General features: G+C 44.9%; 1 protein-coding gene across 1 annotated transcript in view; it reads right to left on the bottom strand.

Annotated features, from left to right (window-relative positions):
- The window catches only part of LOC142499723 (NADP-dependent alcohol dehydrogenase-like), an 89,297-nt gene that overhangs the window by 37,755 nt on the left and 25,102 nt on the right, over nt 1-26,440 (bottom strand). Inside the window, exon 2 of the mRNA XM_075609529.1 lies at nt 6,879-6,980. Within this exon, the coding sequence (XP_075465644.1) occupies nt 6,879-6,980 (102 nt within the window). The remainder of the gene's footprint in view (nt 1-6,878; nt 6,981-26,440) is intronic.

Here is a 26,440-nt window from a genome sequence, read left to right as displayed (position 1 = left end):
GGAGAAAAACCGCATTAATTTCAGGTCCGGGAACCCCCTGCTTCCCGAGATACAGACCCTGGTATGGGGTGCTGGTATCTTCTATGCGTTTAAATGTCCGGTCACATGACACGGGACATTTAAACATTGCATGGGGATACCGGCACCCCATAACGGATCCTGTAACTCTGGAAGCAGGGAGTCCCCAGACCTGAAATCAACGCGATTCTGCTCCGGAGACCTCCTGCTCACGCACACTAGTATTCACATTTTAATAAAAACCGCTTCATTACTTTAGCGGCTAGCCGCTAAGGCAATGAAGGGGTAAAATTAGAATATCCTGTTTATTGGGGGAAGAGGGAGTGGATGAAGGGGGTAGTAGCCCCAGGGTGGGTGGTTTGGCTTGCCGGGAAGGTTGCGGGAGTGGTTAACCCCTTCACTACCATAGCAGTGAAAAACGCTATTGTAATAAAAATTTTAACTCCTCCTGCTACCCATTCGGCAGGCCTAACCACCCACCCTTGGGGGCAACTACCCCCTTCACCCAATCCCTCTTTCCCAATAAACCTTAAAAAACACAACAACACTAATACACACCTCCTCTACCCAAAACAACCCCACCAACACATACAGTACAGTAATGGGCAAAATTACTATTATCCAGATATGGATAGTAGCTCATTTGCCCATTTAAAATAAAACATTAGGCAGCAGCATAAAGTAAATAAAACTTGCACTTACCCCTGCCAGGATGAAGGCTATCCTCATCACCATCCTCCGCATCCATGTCCTCTGTTGGCAGGAACGCAACAAGAAAAATACAATCTAATGGCCCTAACCACTTAATCACCTTAGCGGTTATTAACCGCTAAAGTAATTGAGGGGTTAGCCGCTCTCCCCGCTACAAACCTTGGAGGCCTAACCACCCACCCCAGAGCAAATATCCCCATCCTCTACCCATTGATTAGCACAGTGGTACATCATGCCCATATAATATGGGCATGATAAGCCACTATAGCAGTCAATGGTCATCCTAAAAGAAAACAACAGCACCAAAAAGACATGACAATAAAAGAAATACACAAGCACCTAAACACCTGAAGAATAAAAGAACTAAAAAGTCGAAACAACACATCAATAAAATTAATCTAATACCAAATCACCAAAAGAATAAAATGAATCAAACCCCTAATCAACAGAACAATTAACTAAATGAAATGCCTAAAGAATCCTAAACTGTAATAAAAATAAGCCTTACAAAAACACAACAACTTACTCAAAACAATAAACAGAAATAGAAAACATAACAATTCATTCAAACAACCATTTGGCAAAAAATGAATTGCCTGTCACTGTATTTATCAATACCCTAAAGGGGCATAGATAAATACATTGGCAGTCAATGATTCAAGCAAAAACATAACAAACAAAAAAATAAAAAAACCTGAAAAATTAAAATTACATACATTCAATATTTTTCTTACCTTTAGAAGTCTTCACCCTCCGAATCCTGGCATATCAGGAAGCTCTCAATCGGCGACACCATCCTCTGTGATCCTCAGCGATGGTCCACAATCCTTCGCATCGGGTAGAAAAATCTTCTATTTTCTATCTTCTTTCGTTTTAATCCATTGGAAACCCCATGTTAAATCCATCATCAGATGTTGTCTTGTCGGCTTCTAAAACTAAAATGGTTTAGAGTTTGACCATTTTAGGGTTAGATGGTACATCTCCAATCCTATTGGACGTTGTACCATGTGACAGGGTTTTAAAAATCCTTCAAACCACATGGCTGCCATCACATGGTAATACAGTCAAACGGATTTGGGAAAATGTGATATGCTCCCTTTTTTTTTTTAAAGGATGTAACATCACTTTAAGGGATGATGTGACATCCTTTAAAAAAATGTTGCCATTACATGGTAAAGGAATCAATGGGATTACGAGATGTACCACATGTACAGTATATCGCCGGCTCTCGCACGATGTGTTTTGCCAGGAGCTAGAAATCGCAAGAAAAAGCTTTTCCCGCATGATTTCACCAACTCATCGAGGCTTTCTGAAAAGCAACCTTGCAATTTTTTTTGATAACTGCTCAAAATCCTTGATGAGTTGTATTATACTGAATGTGCACTTGCTAATAAAAAGTTCTGTATTGTCCTTGTTACCACAGTGCATTGCTTGCTGCTGCAATTCCTTGGCATGTTGAAAAAAAAATATTCCTCTGGCTGCTGCCCTTTTTCATAGGGCTCATCCTCATCATCCGAATAAGACCTGAAGGAACACTGCTCCATGTGGCTTGGCTCTTTATACCAGGAACACATTTCTTTCCCATTCTTGCAGAGTCTGTATTTGACTTCAGCTGGGCGGCCATTTTAAAATCCCATGGGTTTTTCATTTTTCTTTTCTTCACCGGTGGTGGGGTAGATTCTGGTCACATTTCCTTGTGTGAGTCACTATCTGTTGCAGTCCTCGCCGGCCAAACTGTGGCATTGTGGTTTCTCAGAACAGTTGTATCTTTCCTGCCTTAATATGTAGCCCTTTAAATCTGGTCACTTCTGCATGTGATTCTTTGTTTTGTTGCTCAGTCTGTTTGCAGGAAGTGTATTCAGGCAAAAGGACAAAAATTCACAGGCAGTCTCCAGGACCCTTTTAAATGCAAGGGCCATCTCTCACCCCACTTCTGACACCATATGTTAGAGATGTTTGCAGAGGTACATATAATGGAGACCGATTTGGGTGAAATTATATCTTGGCTTTATTGAGCCTGTTCCTTTATCTTGGCAAAACATACAAAAACAGCAAAATAACAAACCCTCTATCCATTTGCAAGGGCTAACTTACTTCCCCAGACCATATCTGTGGGACTGTAGGGATATTCCCATTACCAGCCTATCACCCCAAAGTCTCAGGAGGTACCTTAAGCAGGTGGCCCTCCATGTCAGTCTCTGGCAGGTTCCTGGGTCCTCTGTGTCCAGGAAATATAGGTCTTTTGGTGTCTGGGTGTCTTGATCTCAGCACAGCCTTTGTGCTCGACAGTGTCTGTGTGCAGGCTTCTCTGCTCTCCTTCTGTCAGCCCAAATGTGAGTGAAGGAAATCTCTCTCCTGTGTCTCACATGAGGCTTTTTACATGGCTCTCATTAATCCAGGTGGAGACTAGTTAATTGAGTGGTTGCAATTAACTATCTACGCTGGATTCTCAGAGCTCTGAGTCTGCTTTATTTAAACAGGGATAAGTCCCTGTTACAGTGCAGTATTAAAATATCTAGCAACACTACTGGTCTCTAGAGATGGGCACATTTGTTTGGTGGATTTGGATCCGCAGTGAATTGGCCGATTTTTTGGTCCACCGATCAATCTCAAAAAGGGTGATTCGCGGTTTGCGGATTTCTTTTATTATTGCCAATACTGTACACACCACGGATTCTGCAATCCATTGACGGATTTGTAGAATCCATTCTGCGGATTCAGCAATCCGTTGGCAGATTCTTAAAAGTTGGCCAACGGATTGCTGACTTCGCGGATTGGATTCAACAAATCCATCAACAGATTATATCCAATAGTTGATTTTGACAAATATTCACGGCTTGAAACTGATCAAATCCGTTTGCGGATTTTACACCGCAAGATGAATTTTGGGGGCAACATACGCGAAAATCCAGGAAATGGATTCTGGTCTCCTCCACCTTATTCGATGCCATTGCATTTTGCTATGTTAGGGAGAGGGAGTGGCTCAGTGAGTAAAGACACTGACTGGCACTGAGAGTTTGAGGGAGCCTGGTTCAATTCCCGGTGTCGGCTCCTTGTGACCGTGGGCAAGTCACTTTATCTCCCTGTGCCTCAGGCACCAAAAACATAGATTGTAAGCTCCATGGGGCAGGGACCTGTGCCTGCAAAATGTCTCTGTAAAGAGCTACGTATAACTAGCAGCGCTATACAAAAACATGCTATTATTATTATTAAGCTCCAAAACTTATTTCCTTTCCCTCATACTTTTTTGGACAGGGGCATTTAAACATGTAAACGATGCTTCAACTTTTACAGTTGATTAATCTTATACCTTCTCTCATTATTCAAGTCAAAATTCACAATATTACAGGCTTAACAGTCGCTACATTTAAAGCAGCCTCTTCAATCACTTTTCTTAAATCCTTCCTGATATTGCCATAAAAGATGCCAACATTTTTGTAGCTTGTCTAATTTTATGCTAGTGTGATCCATACTTGCTAATGACCCTAACATGTGGAATTTAGACCAATGGAATGCCGTTACTGTGGTCTACTTAGATTTGGCAAAGGCTGGTGATATGATGACATCAATTAGTATACTAGGGTAAAGGGGAACCCTCTCTCTGCTTATATTGAAATAGATATTTTGGGATATGGGGTAGGTGCTAGCTGGAATAACTGATCATTATAGCAAAAAAGGAGAAAAGGATCCCAGATGAGTCAGCACTCAAATACCCCTGAATGCTAATAGTGGGTTGTGAGTAGGTTAATACTTAGTGCTTTATTATTAATAAATAATAATTCTTTAAAATAAATGTGGTGTATTTTAATTATTATTTTATCCATTAAATCCCAAACTTATTTTACCATGGAGGCATTTCTTTGCGCTTTTTTCTAGGCATTCTTTTCCCTATTTGTAACTGTGAGGTGCTTAAGTCCCATTGGGAGAAAAGCGCTATATAAATAAAGTTATTATTATTATTATATAAAAGTATACAAAAATTATAACAATGTTTTTTAAAGAAGAACATTTTAAATAGCGTAGCTTTCAAAATCGTACAATTCTAATGCTATGCATAATCTAAATATATCATAAAATGCACAATAATTATGTATTGTTAGTTAAGAGTTGATTCAGAAGGAAACCCCCTTAAACCCACATGAAGCACAGAGGGAGAGATTAGAGAAGTTGACTTTGTACAGGGGGGGGGGGGGAAGAATGTCAAAGTGTGATATAAGCACCTTGTGCTGGTAGAAAGTGTCGTGCCAGGATTAGTATATACAGTGTAAAGGACAGTCTTTTTATATCCCTTTCCTGTCACACAAGATTAGACATACAGTACCCGGCAGCATGCAGAATCCATGGAGAATAAGGCAGCAGAGTCAAAATAATTAATGTACAGAAGGCAAAAATCAGTCTAGAGCTGACCTAGGTTCCCAGTATAAGCAATGTGGAAGCTACAGTAATAAATGGTTATCTTTGTATTCTGCTAGCAAGAAGTTGAGATTAATTTACAGGAGTAACTGATGCAGGGCAGACTAACCACACACCAAAAAAAAAGAGATATATCAAAGTCATCTGGGGAATAACTGTAGCCAAAAAAATAAACAGCACCAGTTTTATTAAAGTACAAAGCCACATAAGAAGCAATAGTATTTTTTGCTTTAATAAATTTGGCTCAGTTGTTTTGCTATATTTTTGCTATGATTTTGCCGAAAGTAGATTTTGTTGTATTTCGGTGATAGCCTCACGATTGCACACACTTTAATAAATGTGTTCCTGTAAGTGACCCTTTAGATTTTTACAGTATCACCATGTATCTTTTTTTACAGGTGTACCTATATTACTATATTACAGTGTTTCACAACCAGGGTGCTCGGGAAACCTGTTGTGTCGAGCTCTCTGTCAAGAGTGTGGTTGCACCAGGGGAAAAAATCAACTGACTGCTCAGTTGGCACCTTCTGCATTAATGCAGGGTAGAAGAACAAAGTTCTATAATAGTGCTACTAATGACCAAGGATATAGAAGGTATAAATAATCTTGATTGAAGAAGACTAGTAAACGGTAGGTATTATACACAAATGAGTGCTGGGGTATGCAGGTGGGCATAAAATAAAGACATATATATAGTCCTGGTGAGTGTTGTAAGCGGAGGTATATATAAGCCCCACCACATCACTCCCAATAGGGACCAAGTCTACAACCGCCTATGAACACCTGTAGTGTACCTCCCAGTAATTGCTGCAATGCAAAGACTCACGTGAACCATGCCCGTTTTCTTCTGATGTGCGTGCTTCTGCTGGGTTGAGTAGACGGTCTGGTAACTACAGGTTGTGGCAATGCAGAGCACAGCGGAACAACAGGACTCCACAGGACAGCAGCGGTGAGATAAAAAAGATTCTTTATTGACACGTCATGGTGCAGATGTGTCAATAAAGAATCTTTTTTATCTCACCGCTGCTGTCCTGTGGAGTCCTGTTGTTCCGCTGTGCTCTGCATTGCCGCATCCTGTGGTTACCAGACCGGCACCTTCTGCATTGCCTGGACACGTAGAGGATGCGATCTGTCTTTCATATCTCAGCTGACACAGAGGAGAGAGAAGCCTCTTTACCTCAAGACGTTGCAGGATGTACCCGATGAGCAACTGAGATGTTTGAAGTGTGTGGGAAGGTGGGAGGCAAAAGGGAGCGAGAGCTTTGTGTGTGGGGTATGTGATGGCTTTTTGTGTGGGAGATGTGTGATGGCTTTGTGTGGGGAGGGTGAGGGAGACTAGTGTTTTTTTTTTGTGGGGTGTGGGTAGGTATGTAGTATAAGTAAGAGAAGGGGGGCTAAATGTAGTTTATGATTAAGAAAGAGTGTAAGTATGCTGTGTGAAAAGGGATGATACACGTGAAGTGTGTGATTAGTAAAAGGGTGATAGTGAGTAAGATGAGGGTGAGTGAGTGTTTGGGTGAGTGCTTGTGAAAAGGAAGGTGAGGGCACGTACACAAGGAGGGAATGAGTCAGGTCTAAAAGCAGCAGTGCCCTGAGACGTAAAAATCCTTCAGGTGTGCCCCTTCTAAAAAAATGTGGAGAACCACTGTTCTAGCACTGTACTTCACAACAAATAATTCTATTTGCACTGTAGTCATTGAGGCATACAATTATTATGTTGAATATACAGTAGTTACCTTTATTCTAACTTCATGAGATTTTGGTGGAGCAACCTCAATGTCCTCAATACAAAGGGGTTTGTGAGGCTCCCAGGCAACCGCTGCCCGACATTTAATAACCTAAAAAAACAAAACCATATGACTTGTAAGGATAACAAGAAGCAGCATAATGTAATGCATATACATTGTCAATCCCTGCCTTGATAGAATTAAGATAAACCAAGTCTTCAAGTCATATTTGGTCTGGCATAATAAAAGAAAGGTTGCATAGTAAATGGAAAAAAAAACATTTTCAATATGTGATGCAGCTGCTGTTGTAAAGTTATTTCAAGATAACTTAATCTGACAATGCAAAACAGCCCCCTAACCCCTGCAGAACTATTTCAAGGAGCAGTCGTTACTAGCATAAAAGTATAAGAATAGACCTTAAATATCACATATTACCATATTTTATTTATATTTTTCATGTTGTGTTTCTCTCTGTTGTATTTTGTTTTACATCACTTTATGTATAATGCAGTGTCCTCCGACCTAGAGGGGCCGCTTGTCATCACCTCTATGCCCTCACCTGCAGAGCTCATCGCCATGACCTGCCGCTGATGGTTGTCACGTGTGCATAATGGCTCCTCCTTCAGTGAAGGCTACTTAACCACCCAGACGCCAGAGACAATCACTGTTTATTTAAGTGCAGGGCGCACAAAACATGTTAGGCTGCATCCTTAGTAGTTTCGATGGTGCGAGCGATGTAGCTTGCGCCTGACACAAACCCATGGAGTCCCTTTCGCATGTCTATAGTCTGCACATGCGCGCCAAGGTGGCTGATTCATGGCGAGAGCAACGTGACGGCCGGGTCACATGTGCGATTCAGCCAATGAGGGTGAACTGCACATATGATGTCACGGCCACGCCCCCGGCATGCCTTCGACATGCCCTCACATGACAAGTAGCGCAACCCTGCAGGACACAAATCTCCTCAAGTGCAGGCAAGTGTGACGTCACGGTCGCGCGCTTACTATGGACCTACTATGACGATCACATAGATCTTTCCTCCAGAGCTGGTTAACCAGATAAGAGGGGAGGGGTCCTGCCTCCATCTGTCCTTACAGGCTGGGCTGCTCGCGATCTCTATGTACAGAAGAGGCAACTCTTATTCTAACAAAAACCAGTGGCAATTCCCCAAAAGACCCAGGTACACCCAGGTACATTCTGAATACATGCCTTAAACATTCCTTAAACTAGCCCCAGCATTTCTGCATTGATTAATGGCCTATCAGATTTACAGCGGGGGTCCCTGGCAGTCCCATTCAAACTGAATTGGACTGCCAGGGATCCCTGCTGTGTCAATCCTATGGGTCGTTAGTCAATGCAGAAATGCCTTAAACGTGCCTCAAACTAGCCCAGAACATACCCAGCACATACCCAGCACATACCCAGAATGTAACCCGGCTAGTTTAAGGCAAATGTTAGAATAAACTTTGCCTCTACTGTATCTCCCCCAGGTCTCCAGACCCACATATAGGAGGTACACATACACATATTATGGAATCTCCTGCTACTGGTGTGTGCAGACAAATATAGTCTCCAGCAGATTTATCTCATCACAAAGTGATTTTATACAAAGAAAATTACTTCGACATTGCTTTTTAGGCTCTACAGCACTGGACATTCTCAGTTCCTGTTTTGCACTTAAATATCACAGCATTGTTCTGTATTATATGATCCACTACGACCCAGTCTGAAAATGTTATAAATATTGCTAGAGTTTCTTTTTAGAAACATGCGGTAAGTTCCAGCCCTACAGCTTGACCGGAGATTACAGCATAATTCATTGCCCAATTTGGGAATTAGTGGACATTCGTACCTATCTTTACAAGAAATGTTTGCTATTATTTTACAGTCTGGAGCATGGAATAGAATAACATGCTGCATATACTATTATTTTAGTATTTTTTTAAGAGTTTATAACCCTGTAAGGAGCAGTCCGTCAACCCATCAGAAAACAAATGCATTTCAGTCTTTACACTCCATACAGCAGGCTAATAGTATATGGCAAAATGCAAATGCATTTCAGTGTACATTTACAAAAACACCTTTCTTGTCAGCCTTTTGTTAATTTTAATACTTAATATTTTCTTAAATAAATAATTTTGAATTACATAATGTGATACATATGATTTTTTTTTTAAATTTTGATCTACAAAATACAAATACAAAAACTCAGGTATTAAGACCAAGGAAATTATCCACAATTTATAAAATACACAACACTGTAAGGAAAAAGAAAAGCTAAGAAAACGATATAATTCTGCTGTAGATTATTTTAAAAAACACAACTTTGGTAATATTATCAAAACAGCAATGAAAATAATTAATAAATTTGAATAAACTGCAAAAATACACATTTTACTTTTATTAAAGAGTCTATAATTGTAGTTCAACCCTTCACGCAAGGTACAGAATGCAATGATAGAGCACAGACACTACAAATGCATATTACCCCATTACCCCATTGGATGTATTTACTAAAGTCTTAGATCTGCACTTTCATTCAAGGATAGACATACAGTACATTTGTAATTCTATATTTTACAAAAAAAGGACCTTCCTTTCTCTCTAAACTGATGTGTGTATATTTATATATATATATAAAAATAAGATTTGGATACTTTTCCTGCGGTGTCCATGTGTAGTCCAGCAGTAATACTGCTCTCTTCCAAACAGTCTGCTTTTATTTCTGACTTTGCGTTTGCCTTTACTAACAATAACAAACAGTATTTTCATTAGGGCTAAACCCTGTGATTATCATTCAATCCATCACTTTACATGCTAATTATTGAATGTAATCAGAACATTCTGTAACTCCCGCAGGGCCAATGCACCTGCAGTATATTGTATTGGAATACTTAATACTGTAGGTCATTCTGTTGCTGAAGGAGCATATGTATAAACCAGGGGTGCGCAAACTTACCTTCATGCACCCCCTTTCTCCTCTCCACTCCTGCTCACACACTCCCCTCTCCTCACCCTCCATGCAAAGCTCCGGCATCAAAGGATGTTGTGGGGTCGTGTGACATCACGTTACCATGTCAACGTGACGGCACATGACCCACGGCGTAATTTGATGCCGGTTGCCATGGAGACGCGTGGTTGGAACCAAGGTAAGTTTTGAAGTTCCCCAACATTTATTTGAAATGCCTTTGGGGAAGCGTGGGGCCTCTGAAACAGCCGCACCCCCCCCAGAAAATGTAGCACACCCCACTTTGTGCACCCCTGGTATAAACAATGCATTTTTCTGCTCCAGTATAATAACAAATAATCAGTCTACAGTATTGAGGCATACTACAGAGGTTAAAGCAACAATCCCCCCTAAACATTTTATATTTTTACCACCAATGTTTTTTCAGGATTCATTCAGAGAATACTAAACTAACACCAAATCTGTAAGGACCCACGCTGCGGGGACACCCGCTCGCGGCGCTTCCTTACCTTTTCCCCCCGCTGCCTCTAACCCCCGGCGGCGTTCCCCGGCCGTCGGCATCTCCCCCGCGGCTGTCTCATCACTTCCGGGTCGCGCTCGTCACCCTTAAGGGCGCGCGCGGACCCAGGCCTCTATGTACCGGCGCTCGGAGACTTGGTTCCGCCGCTTCGATTCCGGCGTGCACACCGGCGCACTTTCCTGCCCCTGCTCCATCAGGTCCGCCCCCAGGCTTCTCTCTCCTATCAGGTCTGACCCCTGGACCACACCTCCGCTCCTCCCTTTCCCCTGATAGGTTCCAGCCCACTATTTAGCCTGGTCTCTCCATTTCCTCTTTGCTCTGCATAGCTTCTGTACTTTGGTGCTGTCTGCTTCTGCTTTGCTCTCTTGTGTTTCAGTCCCTGTTCCTGTTCCTGGATACTCTGCTGACCTCCCTTGACCACGCTGCTCTCTGGAACCCCTTGGATTTGGCTTTGGACTCTCTACCTCGCTGTCTTCTATATCCCTTGGACTCGGCAAATGGACCCCTACTACGCAGCTCTCTCCACTCCTTGACCCAGGATTATGGACACTCTACCACGCTGATCTCCCATCACCTAGACCATTGGCTTATGGACTTAACCCTTCTACACCGGAGTTGGCAAGTACTGAACTCTTTTTATTTTTGTTACCTGGACCAGCTACGCTACTTCCGCTCTCTGGCCGTGCCCCTGTTTAATGTTAGGTGTGTGGTATTTGTCCTTTCCACCTCAGTCTCGGGGTCTCGTCTGGCTTGTGGACAGGCTGAGCGTTACATTATGCAGAGCCCATCAGACCCAGCCCCCCCTGAGGTGGAAGATACCCTGACCACTATCTCCAAACACTTTACCTTTTTGGACAACCAGGTTACCACTCTTAACCAACAGGTTGCTACCTTAACCTCTCAAGTTAATGTCTCCAGTTCCGTTATCCCTCCCACTACTTCACAAGAAGGAACAGGCTCCTCGGAGTTGCGAATTCCTACGTCTAGTAAATATGCTGGAGACCGCTGGCATGCCGTGGGTATTTAAATCAGTGTGAGATACAATTCGAACTGTCACCTTCTCGCTTCCCCACGATACGCTCTAGAATTCCGGACAATCGCTGCTGAGACTGACTGGAATGATGGGGCACTTTCCGTGGATTTCTGGCAGGGTCTTTCGGAATCCTTAAAGGATGAACTGGCGGCTCGTGAGAGGCCATCCTCATTGGAGGCCTTGATCGCTTTGTGCATCAGGGTGGATCAACGACTTCTGGAAAGGCAGGCTGAACGTCAACATCCTCGTATTACTGTTTCTTTGCCTTCCGCTTCCAGGTATTCTGTTCCTTCTCTACCGGCATTGGATGCACCTGAACCCATGCAATTGGGCAGCCATCAACTTTCATCTTCAGAGCGACTTTGTCGGAGGAATGAGGGTCTATGCTTCTATCCCCTGGGCACATCCTGCCACATTGTCCCTTGAGGCTTGGAAACGCCAACACCCAGTGAGGTATGAGGGGATCTCACTGGGTACTATCTCTTCTTTCCCCTCTCCCGCACAGGATCTCCCTAAGCGCATCCCACTTCCTGTCTTCCTTAAGTACGTCAGCAGTCAAATCCCTGCCTTGGCCTTCCTCGATTCTGAATCCGGAGGGAACTTTTTGAATCATGCTTTTGCTATCGAGTGCAACATTCCCCTCCGGGAGAAGGTCATTCCGGTCGGGTTGGAGGCTATCAATGGTCGACCCCTTCAGCCAGCCTTTATTTCCTTGGAGACACTTCCCATTGAACTCTCTATGAAGGATGAACATTTGGAACTAATTTCTTTTGATGTCATCCATTCCCCTTTGGTTCAACTCATTCTGGGCCTACCGTGGCTACAATTACACAATCCGATTATCGATTGGACTGCCGAGTTTCCCGTTCAATGGAGATCTCCCAAGGTGGAAGTGCCCCGTCCGTCCTCTATGGTATTGGCCGTCTTGGAAACCTTACCCCCGCAAGACGCCACCCTACCGGAGGTTTTTTCGGAGTTCCTGGACGTCTTCAGTAAGACCAAATCCGATGAGCTTCCCCCTCATAGCCCTTTCGACTGCCCGATTGATTTAATTCCGGGAGCCCCTTTTCCCAAAGCCAGATGTTATCCACTATCTTTGCATGAAACAGAGGCCATGGCCGAGTATATCACGGATAACCTTCAAAAAGGCTTTATCTGGAAATCCACCTCTCCCGCTGGAGCAGGATTCTTCTTTGTAAAAAAGAAAGATGGGACGCTTCGCCCGTGCATTGATTTCCGCGGGCTAAATAATATTACCATCAAGAATAGCTACCCTTTGCCTCTTATCCCCGAGCTCTTCGATAGGTTTCAAGACTCGACGATCTTTTCTAAACTTGATTTAGTGGGGGCCTATAACCTGATTCGCATCCTCTGTGGCAACGAGTGGAAGACCGTGTTCAACACACTCAGTGGTCGCTAGGAGTACCTGGTGATGCCGCTTAGGTTGTGCAATGCCCCTGCAGTTTTCCAAGACTTTATGAGTGAGGTTTTCTGTGATCTATTGAATTCATTTGTGATTATCTACTTGGATGATATCCTCATCTTTTCCAAGACCCTCGAGGAACACATTCTCCATACTAAGAAGGTGCTCTCTCGTCTACGGGCCAACAAGCTCTACGCCCAGATGGAAAAATGTTTCTTTCATCAGTCCTCAACCACTTTCTTGGGATACATTATCTCGGACCAGGGGTTCACCATGGACGCAGAGAAGCCCAATTCCATACTCGAATGGCCACAACCCAACTCCTTGAAGGCAATCCAATGTTTCCTTGGCTTTGCATCTTATTATAGGAAATATATTGCTGGTTTTTCTACTTTGGTTGCACCCATTACGGCCCTTACTAAAAAAGGGGCCGATCCTTCCTCTTGGCCATTGGAGGCCATTCGTGCCTTTGAGTCTCTCAAAAAATACCTTTGTCTCGGCTCCCATTCTGCAACATCCTGTCCCCACCCTCCCCTTTACCCTGGAAGTTGATGCTTCCGACATGGGAGCCAATGCGGTTCTCTCTCAAAGAACCACCCCTGAAGATAAACTCTTTTCCATGAAGTTTTCTTCAGCAGAAAGAAATTACGACGTGGGGAATAGGGAGTTGTTGGCCATCAAGATGGCATTACAAGAATGGAGACATCTTCTAGAAGGAACCAAGGAACCCATTCTTATCCTCACGGACCACAACATTTTTTCCTACATTGAGGGTGCTTGTCGCCTTGGATCCAGTCAGGCCCATTGGGCGTTGTTCTTCTCAAGGTTTAACTATATCATCTCTTATATTCCTGGGACAAAGAATATCAAAGCGGATGCATTGTCTCGTCAATTCATCACTGAGGAGAAGTCACTGGACGTCCCGGAGAGTATTCAACCCCCTCCATTGTTTATCTTTGCCGCTTCCTTTGACATACTGGATAAAATTTTGGAGTCTCAAGCACAGGTCCTCGAAGGACTAGAGGTTCCTGATGGACGTCTTTACGCACCCCACATTTTCATCGTAAAATTCTTGAATGGGGTCACTCCTCCAGATCTGCCGGCCATCTCAGCTTTAAGAAGACTACGGATCTGATTCGGCAAACTTTTTGGTGGCCCAATATGTAAAGGACATTAGAGCTTTCACGTCCTCTTGCCCAGTTTGCGCCCAAAATAAATCAGTCCATCAAAAGCCTTCCGGTCTACTACAACCTCTCCCGGTCCCGGACCGTCCTTGGAGTTACATTGCCATGGATTTCATTGTGGATCTTCCCCCTTCTAATGGTATGCCTACTATCCTAGTGGTCATCGACAGATTCTCCAAGCAAGCTCATTTTGTCCCCCTCAAGGCTTTACCCAATTCTAGTAATCTAGCTGATATATTTGTAAAAGAAAGTTTTCGTATTCATGGCATTCCTCTGTCCATTGTCTCGGACCATGGTACTCAATTTGTTTCGAAGTTCTGGCGTGCGTTTTCCCAGAGGCTGGGCATTATTCTCCTTTTTTTCCTCTGGCTATCATCCCCAAACAGTATTTGCGTTGCTTTTCTTCCGATTCTCAGGATAATTGGGCATAATTACTTCCTTGGGTGGAATTTGCCATTAACTCTCTCAAGAATGAGTCCACTCAAGAATCACTGTTTTTTGTAAACTATGGATTTCACCCCACCCGCCTACCTATGCATTCATTCAGGTCCGGGGTTCCTGCAGCAGATGATAGGGTATCCACCTTACAAGAGTCATGGAGGAGGATTCAAATGGCTTTACAGGAATCTGTCCTAAGACAGAAGAGACAAGCAGATAGGCTTCGTCGGGAGGCTCACAAGTTCGTACCTGGAGAGAAGGTCTGGCTTTTTTCAAAAAACATTAAACTGAAGGCCCCAACCCCTAAACTATCTCCAAGATTCCTGGGTCCTTTCTCCATTCTGAGACAAATTAATCCTGTGGCCTATCAACTTCGGTTGCCCCCCTCCATGAAGATTTCACCCATCTTCCATGTCTCGCTTTTGAAACCTCAAATCCAGGCATACGATTCGCTCATCCTTCACTTCGACCTCCTCCCGCCATTGTACCAGGACAACAGGAATTTGAAATTCAGTCCATCATTGACTCTCGCATCTCCAGGGGCAAGCTCCAGTTTTTGGTCCACTGGAAAGGATACAGACCTCAGGATCGTTCTTGGGTCTCGCATGTTGATGTCCACGCTCCGTCCCTACCCAAACGATTCCACCCAAAAAATTCCCCTCAGACCTTGGATGGATCGTCCAGAGTCCGACCCTCAAGGGGGGGGGTACTGTAAGGACCCGCACTGCGGGGACTCCCGCTCACGGTGCTTCCTTACCTTTCCCCCCCGCTGCCTCTAACCCCCGGCGGCGTTCCCCGGTCGTCGGCATCTCCCCAACGGCTGTCTCATCACTTCCGGGTCGCGCTTGTCACCCTTACGGGCGCGTGCGGACCCAGGCCTATATTTACCGGCGCTTGGAGCCTGGTTCCGCCTCTTCCATTCCTGCGCGCACCGGCGCACTTTCCTGCCCCTGCTCCATCCGGTCCGCCCCCCGGCTTCTCTCTCCTATCAGGTCTGACCCCTGGACCGCACCTCCGCTCCTCCCTTTCCCCTGATAGGTTCCAGCCCACTATTTAGCCTGGTCTCTCCATTTCCTCTTTGCTCTGCATAGCTTCTGTACCTTGGTGCTGTCTGCTTCTGCTTTGCTCTCTTGTGTTTCAGTCCGTTCCTGTTCCTCGATACTCTGCTGACCTCCCTGGATTTCGACCTTGGCTTTGGACTTGACCACGCTGCTCTCTGGAACCCCTTGGATTTGGCTTTGGACTCTCTACCTCGCTGTCTTCTATATCCCTTGGACTCGGCAAATGGACCCCTACTACGCAGCTCTCTCCACTCCTTGACCCAGGATTATGGACACTCTACCACGCTGATCTCCCATCACCTAGACCATTGGCTTATGGACTTAACCCTTCTATGCCGGAGTTGGCAAGTACTGAACTCTTTCTATTTTTGTTGCCTGGACCAGCTACGCTACTAACACACTCCGGCCGCGCCCCCGTTTACTGTTAGGTGTGGTATTTGTCCTTTCCACCTCAGTCCCGGGGTCTCGTCTGGCTTGTGGGCAGGCCAAGCATTACAAAATCTCAGACCAATAGAAAGCTGCAATGTCAACGGTTGTGTCTTTCTGTTGGAAAATCATTTAAATCTCCGTTAAAAAAAAGTAATTAAGCATTTCTCTGTATGCAGACCCAGCAATTCACTGAGTTGGGCTGTCTGCAGACAAATGCAGGGTCATGACAAAGGCTGGGGCGGCTAAGTACTTGGACAAATAGTGAGCAGGGAAGGGCTGATTATCAGGTCGGGGACGAGCTCTCAGCGGGGAAGATCCTTTGTTCCTCCAAAACGCGTAGAGTCATTGCCAGTATGTCACGCTGTGCTGCCCCCAGACCAGACTAACCCCCAGTACTGAGGTGGAGAGTGAGTAACCACGCACCCCAGTAGAGAGGGCATGCCCGGAGTGTGGATTTGGTAGCGTGGCCAAGGCCAGGGTTACAAGGGACTTGTCACAGTACTTGCCAGATCCGGACATAGAGAAGGTACCGTAGTGAAATCCGATGCTGAGGGTCAAGGGCAGGAGGGGTTCGAGTCGTAGGGGTCCGTGAGCCGAGTTCGAGGGGTTCGGGAGGTAAGCGAGGTTGAAAGGAAGCCAGGGTCAAGGAGTCAGAGAGGGTAGGAAGACAAGCCGGTTCGGTAACAAGATCTGAAACATAAGAAGGAGCTGGGCACAGAATCCAAAAGCACAAGGCAAATAAAGCTATGCAGAGGGAGGTTGTATTGGAGTCGCCGGGGTAATAAAGCGCAGAGAGTCAATCAGAGGAGGAGGCAGGGCAGAGGTGAGGCGAGGAGCCCTTTGTAATAGGGCAGGAGGTGACGAGCAGTTTTGTTGCAGGTGGACGGCAGGGAGGCGTGAGCCTGGGTTCTGAGACAGCCGGTGGGAGGAGCTACATGGCCAGTGTAGTGAATAAATTAGACTGTGTGACACGTGCTCGGTAAATGGAGCAAGCGCGTGCTCAGTGGTAGAGACGGTGGCGTATACGAGAGCCACAGGGGAGCGGGGGGGCGCTCCATGGTGCGAGGTAGGAGTGGAGGGAACCGCAGCTGAACGGGCAGGCAGGGATGGGCAGCACCGAGGGCGGCGTGTGCCCTGACTCCTGACAAAGTACACCACAGGCCTCACTCTGCCCTTATCTGACAGGAACCAGGAAAGTAAATAAAGAAGGAGGAACCAATCAGGATGTAGCAGAAGGATGACATCAGACCCAAATTGGAAGTTAATAGGAGAAAGCAGGATTGGATGCAGGTGTGTGTTCTGGGATTAGCTGCTGCACGATGTGCGTGCGCAGGGAGTATGGTCGTGGAGCGAGTGCGTTGCCAACAGGTGTAGACGCCGTGGCAACGTGACAAGAGCATGCCTCCATGGGTGCACTATTGGGTTGGCTATTGCTGCGTGACGCATCCGGGAGGCGGAGCCTAGAAGCGATCCTGACACTGGAGGACTTGATTTGGAGAAAGGCAGAATCAGATTTTTTCAATTGATCAGAAGTGATTTCGAGAAGTTACAAAAAGGTAGAAAATAAGAAAAAGTTTAACCTGAGCAAGAAAGAACACCAAGCAATTTTAGAACTGCAATCCAACAAGCAAATTGTGATAAAACAGGCCGATAAAGGAGGAGGGACAGTAATTATGTCCAAGGAATACAACTTGAATAAGGCCAATCGAATATTGGGGGATAAAACAACATATACAATTTTGGAAAGTAATCCAACAATTAATTTCCGAAAGATTCTAGAAAAATTACTCATAATGATGAAATCACTAGGGATAATTAATGATTTAGAATATCAATATTTGAACAAGTTCCCCAGACTCCTGATATTTAATTTTATCCCCAAAATTCACAAATGTTTAGATAAACCCACTATCAGTCCTATATATCCAGAATACACTCAATATCCCAAAACCTGTCAGAATATAATGATTTTTTCCTCCAACATTATGTAGTTGAACTTCCCTCTTATTTAAGGGACACTACGCAGGTTATTAATATTTTTGACCAAATGGATCGGGAAGAAAACTTTGTCTTTGTAACATGTGTCTTTATATCGCTCTATACGAGTATAAATTATGACAAAGGCTTGGAAGCATGAAAAATGGGACTGAACAAAGATGAGTCATTAAAAAAAGAATAAATAGACTTTCTGATCTCAAGTATAGATTATATTTTTAAAAATAATTACATTTGGTTTAACAAGCATTTTTACCTCCAACTGTGTGGCACGGCCATGGGATCAGGTTCGCGCCAAGTTACGCCAATCTTTTCATGGGGGCCTGGGAAGAGGACCATGTTTTGACAGGGGGCGTTCTAGGCGCGGACCTGGTCTGGTGGCACCGCTACATAGATGATGTAATTTTTATATTGAGAGGCACCCAGGAGAGTGCTATAGAATTTATCAACAATTTAAATTGCAATGACTGGAACTTGAAGTTCACATACGATCTCAGCAGAACAGAGATTCAGTTTCTGGATTTGCATTTGTATGTAGAGGAAAGTATAATAAAATGCAAAACCTACTTCAAGTCCATAGATTGCAATACTTATGTAGAAAAGACAAGTTGTCACATTAGGGACTGGTTAAATAACATTCCCTATGGGCAACTAAGGCGGGAAAAATAAATTGTACATCGGACAATATATGTCAGGAGCAATCTCTGGTTCTTGAAAAAATTGTTTTTTGGAGAAGAGATATGATCCTAACTTACTAGACAATTCAATGTTAAAAGTCAGTAAGTTACAAAGGAAAGATATCTTATTAACAAAAAAGTCTAAAAACAAACTGAAAAGGTTTGAGGGCGATTGGATCCCATTTGTAACACAGTATAGTACCCAGTCGGGGAAAATTAAAAATATTTTAAACAAGCACTGGAGAATCCTACAACAAGATCCACTTTTAGGGGAATTTTTTTTACCAGCGAGACCACAAATAATATTCTATAAGGCTCCCAATTTGAAGAAACAATTGGCACTGAGTGCCTTGAATGATAATCAAAATGTGAAACAAAATATAGATTGGAAACAAATGTGGCTTGAGAACAATCCAAATGTTTTTTTTTACATGCTTACATTGTAAAGCATATACATATGGAATTAACAGAGCTAAAGATTTTAATTCTAATATTACTGGAGAGGTGTTCTCAATAAGAAATTTGATACACTGCAACACTAACTTGTAGTTTATCTTTAACAATGCCTACAATATGTAGGCCGCATGATAAGATCCCTCAAAATAAGAATTTTTGAGCACATACGCAATATTAAAATAGGGCTAGAGACACACAACGTTTCCATCCATTTCAAGCTACATCATCAATTGGATCCAAGTGGTCTACGCTTCAAAGGCATAGACTTTGTTCCGAAACATTGGAGAGGAGGTGTAACAGGGACTTATCCCTGTTTGAGAGAAACTGCCTCTAAATCCAGCAGCGAGCTGGTTGATTGCACACAGGCAAACAACCAGACTCCACCTGGCTGATTAGGACTCTGAGAAAAGCCTGATGTGATAATCAGGAGAGAGATTCCTTAGCTCACATTTGGGCTGATAGAAGTAGAGCATAGAAGCCTGCACACAGACATTGTCTTGAGCGCAAAGGCTGTGCTGAGATCAAGACATCCAGACACCCAGAGTCCTATATTTCCTGGACACAGAGGACCCAGGAACATGCCAGAGACTGACATGGATGGCCACCTGCTTAAAGTACATCCTGAAACATTGGGGTGATAGGCTGGTAATGGGAATATCCCTCTAGTCTTGCAGATAGGGTCTGGGGAAGTAAGTTAGCCCTTACAAAGGGATAGTGGCTTGTTATTTTATTGTTTTTGCATGTTTTGTCTGGATAAAGGAACAAGCTCAATAAATCCAAGATATAATTTCACCCAAATCAGTCTCTATTATATGTACCTCTGCACACATCTCTTACAGGAGGGAACAGAGAAAAAGATCTGTCAAGAAGAGAGACCCTTTGGATCTATAGGCTTAAAACATTAAAACCATTAGGTTTGAATGTAGATTTTGAACGTAGCTCTTTCTTAAGTTGAAGTGCCTATTATTAATTGATTGGTTCCTTTGTAATGCAATGGGGTGTTTTAAAAGATATTTTAAAAGATATTTTATTAAGTATTTTACAATACATTTGCAATAAGTGTCTCAAAGGAAGTTTTTTTGAGGATTTGACCTTGCCCCCGGGATGTGTCCTGTGACGCATTAGGTGATGCCCCTCGTGCGTGCACTGCACGTGACAGCCGCAGTACTCCTGCCGGTACTGGACATAGGCTCCGCCCCGTAGCCTACTGTGATGCTCCTGTCTCTACAGGTTGGCGTCGAATGACCAGAAACACTCGAGGGGTTAATGCTAATTCTCTTCATTACTCCACAGCTGGGATACACTCCGCCCCTGCCTATTAGTACACAGTCTATGTGTGATGATTCACTGCCTGCAGCCTTCCTATTGGCTCTCTGTGCATTATATGCTCAGCCAGCTCCTAGGCAAATTGGCTGAGCATAAACTTATGTTTATGTACGTAGTGCTTGCCTCAAGCATCCTGCTGCCTTGCTGTTGTTCTGTGCATTCTGTCTTGCTCTCTTGTACCTTGACCTCAGCTTGTACCCGGACCTCTACCTTCTCTGACCCCTGGACCTCGGCTACGCACAATGACCATTCTGATCTCTCTACTCCTGGACCCCGGATATGCAAAACGACCATTTGACTTCTCCAACCCTAGACCACGGCGAATTTCACGACTAATCTGACCTCTCATACCCTGACCCAGCTACACGACTTCGACTCTGCAAACTGGATGCAGTTGCGTGGTTGTTGGTCGGTGTACTCATACTTCCCCACCTCAACCCTGCGGTCCTGTTTGTGGTGAACACCCATTACAATATGCTCAGCCCCACAAACATGGACCCCGCTGCAGTGGTTTGAGTCCTGCACATGCACTCTGACATGTTTAACCAAATAGGGAACCAGCTTGACCAGAATAGTCGGCGAATGGAGCAACGTCTACTTACAGAAAAAACTTTGACTGACCAGGCTAAAAGTTCCCATGTGGACCCTGTCTCCTCAGCTGTGTCTGCTCCCACAACTGTTCCCATGAATGGAGCCTTCGAACCCCGACTCCCTACACACAACCACTATGGCGGCGAACCTCTTGGTTGTCGTTGGTTTCTTAACCAGTGTTCTATTCAGTTTGAATTGATGCCGTCATGTTTTCTATCCCAGCGATCTAAGGTGACCTATGTCATATCCCTGCTAGTTGATGGCGCCTTGGTGTGGGCTTCACCCACCTGGACACAAAGGCTGGACCTCACGTGCGACATAGGCCGTTCACCAAGGAGTTCTGCAGCATTTTCGACACGCGTAACCGGCTGGAACGATGAGGCATTGGCGACAGCATTCTGGCAAGGTCTCTCCGAGAATCTTAAGGACGAACTTGCTGCGCAGGAATGCCCCACGGACCTGGAGGAGCTCATTGGCCTATGCATCTGAGTGGATTTAAGATTTTAGGAGAAAGGGACCGAGAGAAATCGATGCAAGCAAGGTATGGAGTCCTTCCTCTACCACTACACAGAGGTCCTGGACGCTCCTCTTCCGGATCTGGAAGAACCCATGCAGCTCGGAGGAACAAGCTATCGCCCAGTGAGAAACAACGCAGATGTTATGCTGGACTCTGCCTTTATTGTGGTAATGCTGGACACCAGGTAACTGCTTGCCCCCTGAAGTTGGGAAATGCCAAGTTCCCAGCGAGAACTGGTAGGCTCACACTGGGAACATTAGCTACGTCTCCTCCCAAGATGCCGACCAGGCTTTTGATACCTATCACCCTAACTGGTGACACCCTCAAGGCCACAACTCGGGCCTTTCTGGACTCTGGGTTAGGGGGAAATTTTATGAACCAGGGGTTCATGGAAAGAAACAAAATCCCTTTGGCACGTAAAAGACAACCGGTTGGGTTTGAGGCGATTGACGGTCGACCCTTACAACCCACCATTATTTGTCTTCAGACTATCCCTTTCCAGTTGCAGAAAGGAGAGGTTCATATTGAAAGGATCCAATTTGACGTCGATGTCATCCTAGGCCTCCCATGGCTTCAACTACATAACCATCGGATCGACTGGACAACAGAACAGCCTTTTCAATGGAGTTCATACTGCCTACAGAACTGCTCTATGCTGTCCAATGGTCTATGTGGGGTTTCAGTACCAGAGCAGGTAACTTCTCATCTGCCTCAAATCTACTCTGCATTTCTGGATATATTCAAGCATTCGAGAAGCTAAAAACAGCCTTTGTGTCAGCCCCGTGCTGGTGCATCCTGATCCAGGACTACCCTTCATGCTCGAGGTGGATGCTTCGGATGTTGGGGCTGGGGCCATCTTGTCCCAAAGGAAAACCCCACAAGCCAAGCTACACCCCGTGCGTTCTTTTTAAAAAAATTCTCGCCTGCCAAACAGAATTGGAAGATGGCCTTGGATGAATGGATGCATTTGCTCGAGGACACCAAAAATCCTGACGGACCATAAAAACCTCCTATACATCGAAGATGCTCATCGCTTGGGGTTGCGACAAGCTCGATAGTCCCTTTTTTTCTTTCACTTCAATTTCATTATTTCCAATCTACCAGGTTCTAAAAACGTGAAGGCAGACGCCCTCTCCAGCCAATTTCTTGTAGAAGACAGGGCTGAGGACTGACAGGAAACCATACTTCCCCCATCATCTCTGCCAACACATTTGATACTATTGAGGACATCACGAGAGCTCAGTCTGATATTCCGGAGGGTCTTGAAGTTCCAGAGGGACGTCTCTTCACCACACCAGCCTATCGGCAAAAGGTTTTGGAATGGGGTCATTCATCGAAAAGCTCTGGACATCCAGGTACAAGGAGAAATTTTGATCTTCTGGAAAGGACCTTTTGGTGGCCAGGGATGCGCAAGGACATTAAGGAATTTGTCACCGCATGTACCACTTGTGCCCAGAACAAAACTCCCCGTAACAGACATCCAGGGTTGCTACAACCCTTCCAATTCTGGATTGTCCATGGACTCATCTTTCCATGGACTTCATCGTGGAACTACCTATATCCAAAGGTAACAACACCATCCTGGTGGTGGTCGACCGGTTCTCTAAGCTGGCCCATTTCATTCCCCTCAGACCTTGATGTGCAATATGTAGCTTTTCTAGCATATGTGCTCTGGAGCTCTTGGATACAGTATGATGAATTTATTTAATGTCATTAACAAACCATCCTCAATATGAATCTCTCTAATACATGTTTTATTGTTTTTGCAAATTAAACAGGGGGGAGGGTATACACAAAGAGAAAAGGTAAGGGGAGGAAGGGGGGGGGGGAGAATTCCACAGTCTTTACACGTACATATATTTTCTTGTATTTAGAACTAAGGGTCTTCATCATTTAGGGCATCCTCTTGTATAGAAATGGGGATGAGGGGGGAGGAAGGGGGCAGGTCTTCAAGTCAACCCAGTCCTCCAGTGTTGGTCATACTGTTATAAATCAAGCAAGTAAACGGGTCAGTTTTTCCATGCGTTGTGGGTAATTCACTCCCCCTCCAGTGCAACGCAATTGCGCATCTGGTCACGGTCATTATATGTGCTAAGAGTTTGTTAGAACTCCTGCCCAGGGTCTGAAGCAGCCTATTTAATACAAAGGACCATGGATCTACAGCTGCAACTGCCAGTTGTAGACTGCTTGCCTTGAGAATTCTGCACTTAAACCCATCCCACACTGCGAGATTCCTGCAGCCAGACTAATGGCCCATCGGATTAACACAGTGTGGGTCCATGTTTTAATGGGACTCATGCTGTGTAAATCCTTCCGGACTTCGAGTCCCATTCAAACGCAGGTAAGGGGCCATCGCTGTATTAATCCGATGGGCCATTACATACTGCTGTGGACAATCTCACGAGTTTCTGTGAGATGGTCACAGATTTTCCTTGGCAAGCAGTCTAAAACCGGCAGTTGCATCTGTAGTTAGAATGGCAGTCATAGTACTATCTGAGATAATTTATGTACTCTGGTCCAAACCAGGGTCACTCAAGGGCAAGACCACCGCATATGCAGCATGCCTGACTGCTGATCGCAACACCTTGTGCAAAGAGTAGTGTTGCCAGGAAACATCCTCAAGAGATGCTTTGGTGTAAAATACCACCTGTACAAGAATTTGTATACATTCTCTTTAATCGTGGGGGTTTGCTCTTTTGCATAAGGTATACTCCAAGTCTATCTTTAGATGCATCCACTGGTTCTTTTTGGTCAAAGAAAATAAGAACTGGTGCACTTGATATTGATTCCTTTAACTGCTGAAAGGCTTGCTGATGCTCCGGGTGCCAATCCCCATACATATCTTTGCAAAGAAAATGTCTAAGAGGTGCAGTTACATTTGCTTCATCTCAAATGTACTGTGCTAGATATCTTGTCATACTTAACAATCTTTTCACTCATTTCCGTGATTGCTTTCACCTTGGCATTATCAGGCATTACACCATCTGCAGAAAAATGTGCCATGTGTAGTTACATTAGCGATTTGGTATTGAAGTTTCTCTGTGTTAAATTACGTGTGCAGTTTATGCGCCCTGTCCATTACTCTTAAGTATGGCATTATGCTCCTCTTTTGTGTTACTTGCAATAATCATGTCATCAGCTATTATATGAACACCATCAATGTCTCCAAAAGATTCAACATTTTTCTGCTGAAAACCATTACTAGCTGACTTTATGCCAAATGGAAGCCAATAAAAATTGTAATTACCCCAGGATGTATTAAAAGTACATATGTCAGAGAAGTAAAGAATGGTGGGTAGCCGTGGTATTTCTGCCATACATGATGAAGGACCCTGAGAGGTTCATAAGTTTGTTAGTCCATTAAGAGGTATCATATCACCTAATCCCTCTCCCTCCTTTTTTACTACTAGCTCAGCGGATACACTGTCAAGCTTTTTTTGCTAATAATTATCTTTCTCATCTAGGATTGTGAACAGTTTTTTCCCTGCTAGGTTGCTTTGGACATCTTTAGGTGTTAGAATGGAAAACAATGTGTTTTTTTAAAATAGCCTGATTGCGATCTTTGGGGTCCAAACACAGTTGAAAATGTCAATTTTTCATCTGAGTTATAACTAGACTATTTTTTAAAGGGTTTTTATTTATATTTTTAACTCTGTTACATTCTCTATGAAGGGGAAGACGCCACCGAATTTTGCTGCCGTCGGAAAAGGTAAGAGTCGAGGCCCCTCACATGACCCTGCACTGAAAATCCCAGCCGGCCCTGCAGTAACTTGGAGATTTCAGATCTCAACCCATATCTCGGAGATACATTGCCAAAACCCGTAGACTCAGGGTCAAACCCGGAGTGGTGGAAAACCTGGGGACAACCATATATTACTGGAGGTCTCGTGGGGTCTGTAAAAATGTGTACCTGGAAATTCTCCCGGCCCCTCCAACAAATTATTGAATGGTTCAAGTACAGTAGCTGATCTTTAGTGGTGGGTGCACTCTTAGGCTGTGTCCCCGCTGGCGCTGACCACGCTCATGCTTGAGAGTGGTGATGTCACCAACTCTTCAAGCATGAGCGTTCTGCTGTCCTGCACTAATTTTAGAGCAGGAGCGGGGGGCGTGGCTATGCAGGGAGGATGCACATCATTGGCTGGAGTGTGTGTGTGTAAATAAAACACTTTGTAACACTGGGAGCCTGTGATTCCACCTCTCTCTGCTTCCACCTCTCTCTGCTCAGCACCCCGCTTCCACCTCTTTCTACTTAGCTCCCTGCTTCCACCTCTCTCTGCTCAGCCCTCTGCTTCCACCTCTATGCTCAGCCCCCCGCTTCCACCTCTCTCTGCTCAGCCACCCGCTTCCACCTCTCTCTGCTCAGTCCTCTGCTTCCACCTCTTTCTGCTCAGCTCCCTGCTTCCACCTCTCTCTGCTCAGCCCCCCACTTCCACCTCTTTCTGTTTAGCCCCCCACTTCCACCTCTCTCTGCTCAGCCCTCTGCTTCCACCTTTCTCTGCTCAGCCCCCCGCTTCCACCTCTCTCTGCTCAGCCCCCCTGCTTCCACCTCTCTCTGCTCAGTCCCCAGCTTCCACCTCTCTCTGCTCAGCCCCCGCTTCTTCTCTCTGCTCAGTCCCCCGCTTCCCCTCTCTCTGCTCAGCAACCTGCTTCCACCTCTCTGCTCAGCCCCCCCGCTTCCACCTCTCTCTGCTCATCCCCCCCACTTCCACCTCTCTCTATACAGACTATACTGCCTCCCAATCCCCATTGGTCAGAGCGGGGTCATGTGACCCCGCTCTGCGCTCAAAAGACTCTTTCCCTTGTCTCCCCAAGCACGAGAGTGTGCGTGCCTGCGCATGAGTGCGGGTGCGCCGCGTGAGCATGGACGGGAGGATCAAGAGTCAAACAGGTAACCGCACCAAGCGTGGTCAACGCCAGCGGGGACTCAGCCTTACTGAGATCACAGACTTTTCT

This window comes from Ascaphus truei, chromosome 1 (genome assembly GCF_040206685.1).
Source record: "Ascaphus truei isolate aAscTru1 chromosome 1, aAscTru1.hap1, whole genome shotgun sequence".
NCBI classification, from domain to species: domain Eukaryota; kingdom Metazoa; phylum Chordata; class Amphibia; order Anura; family Ascaphidae; genus Ascaphus; species Ascaphus truei.
This window is presented reverse-complemented; position numbering and strand designations above follow the sequence as displayed.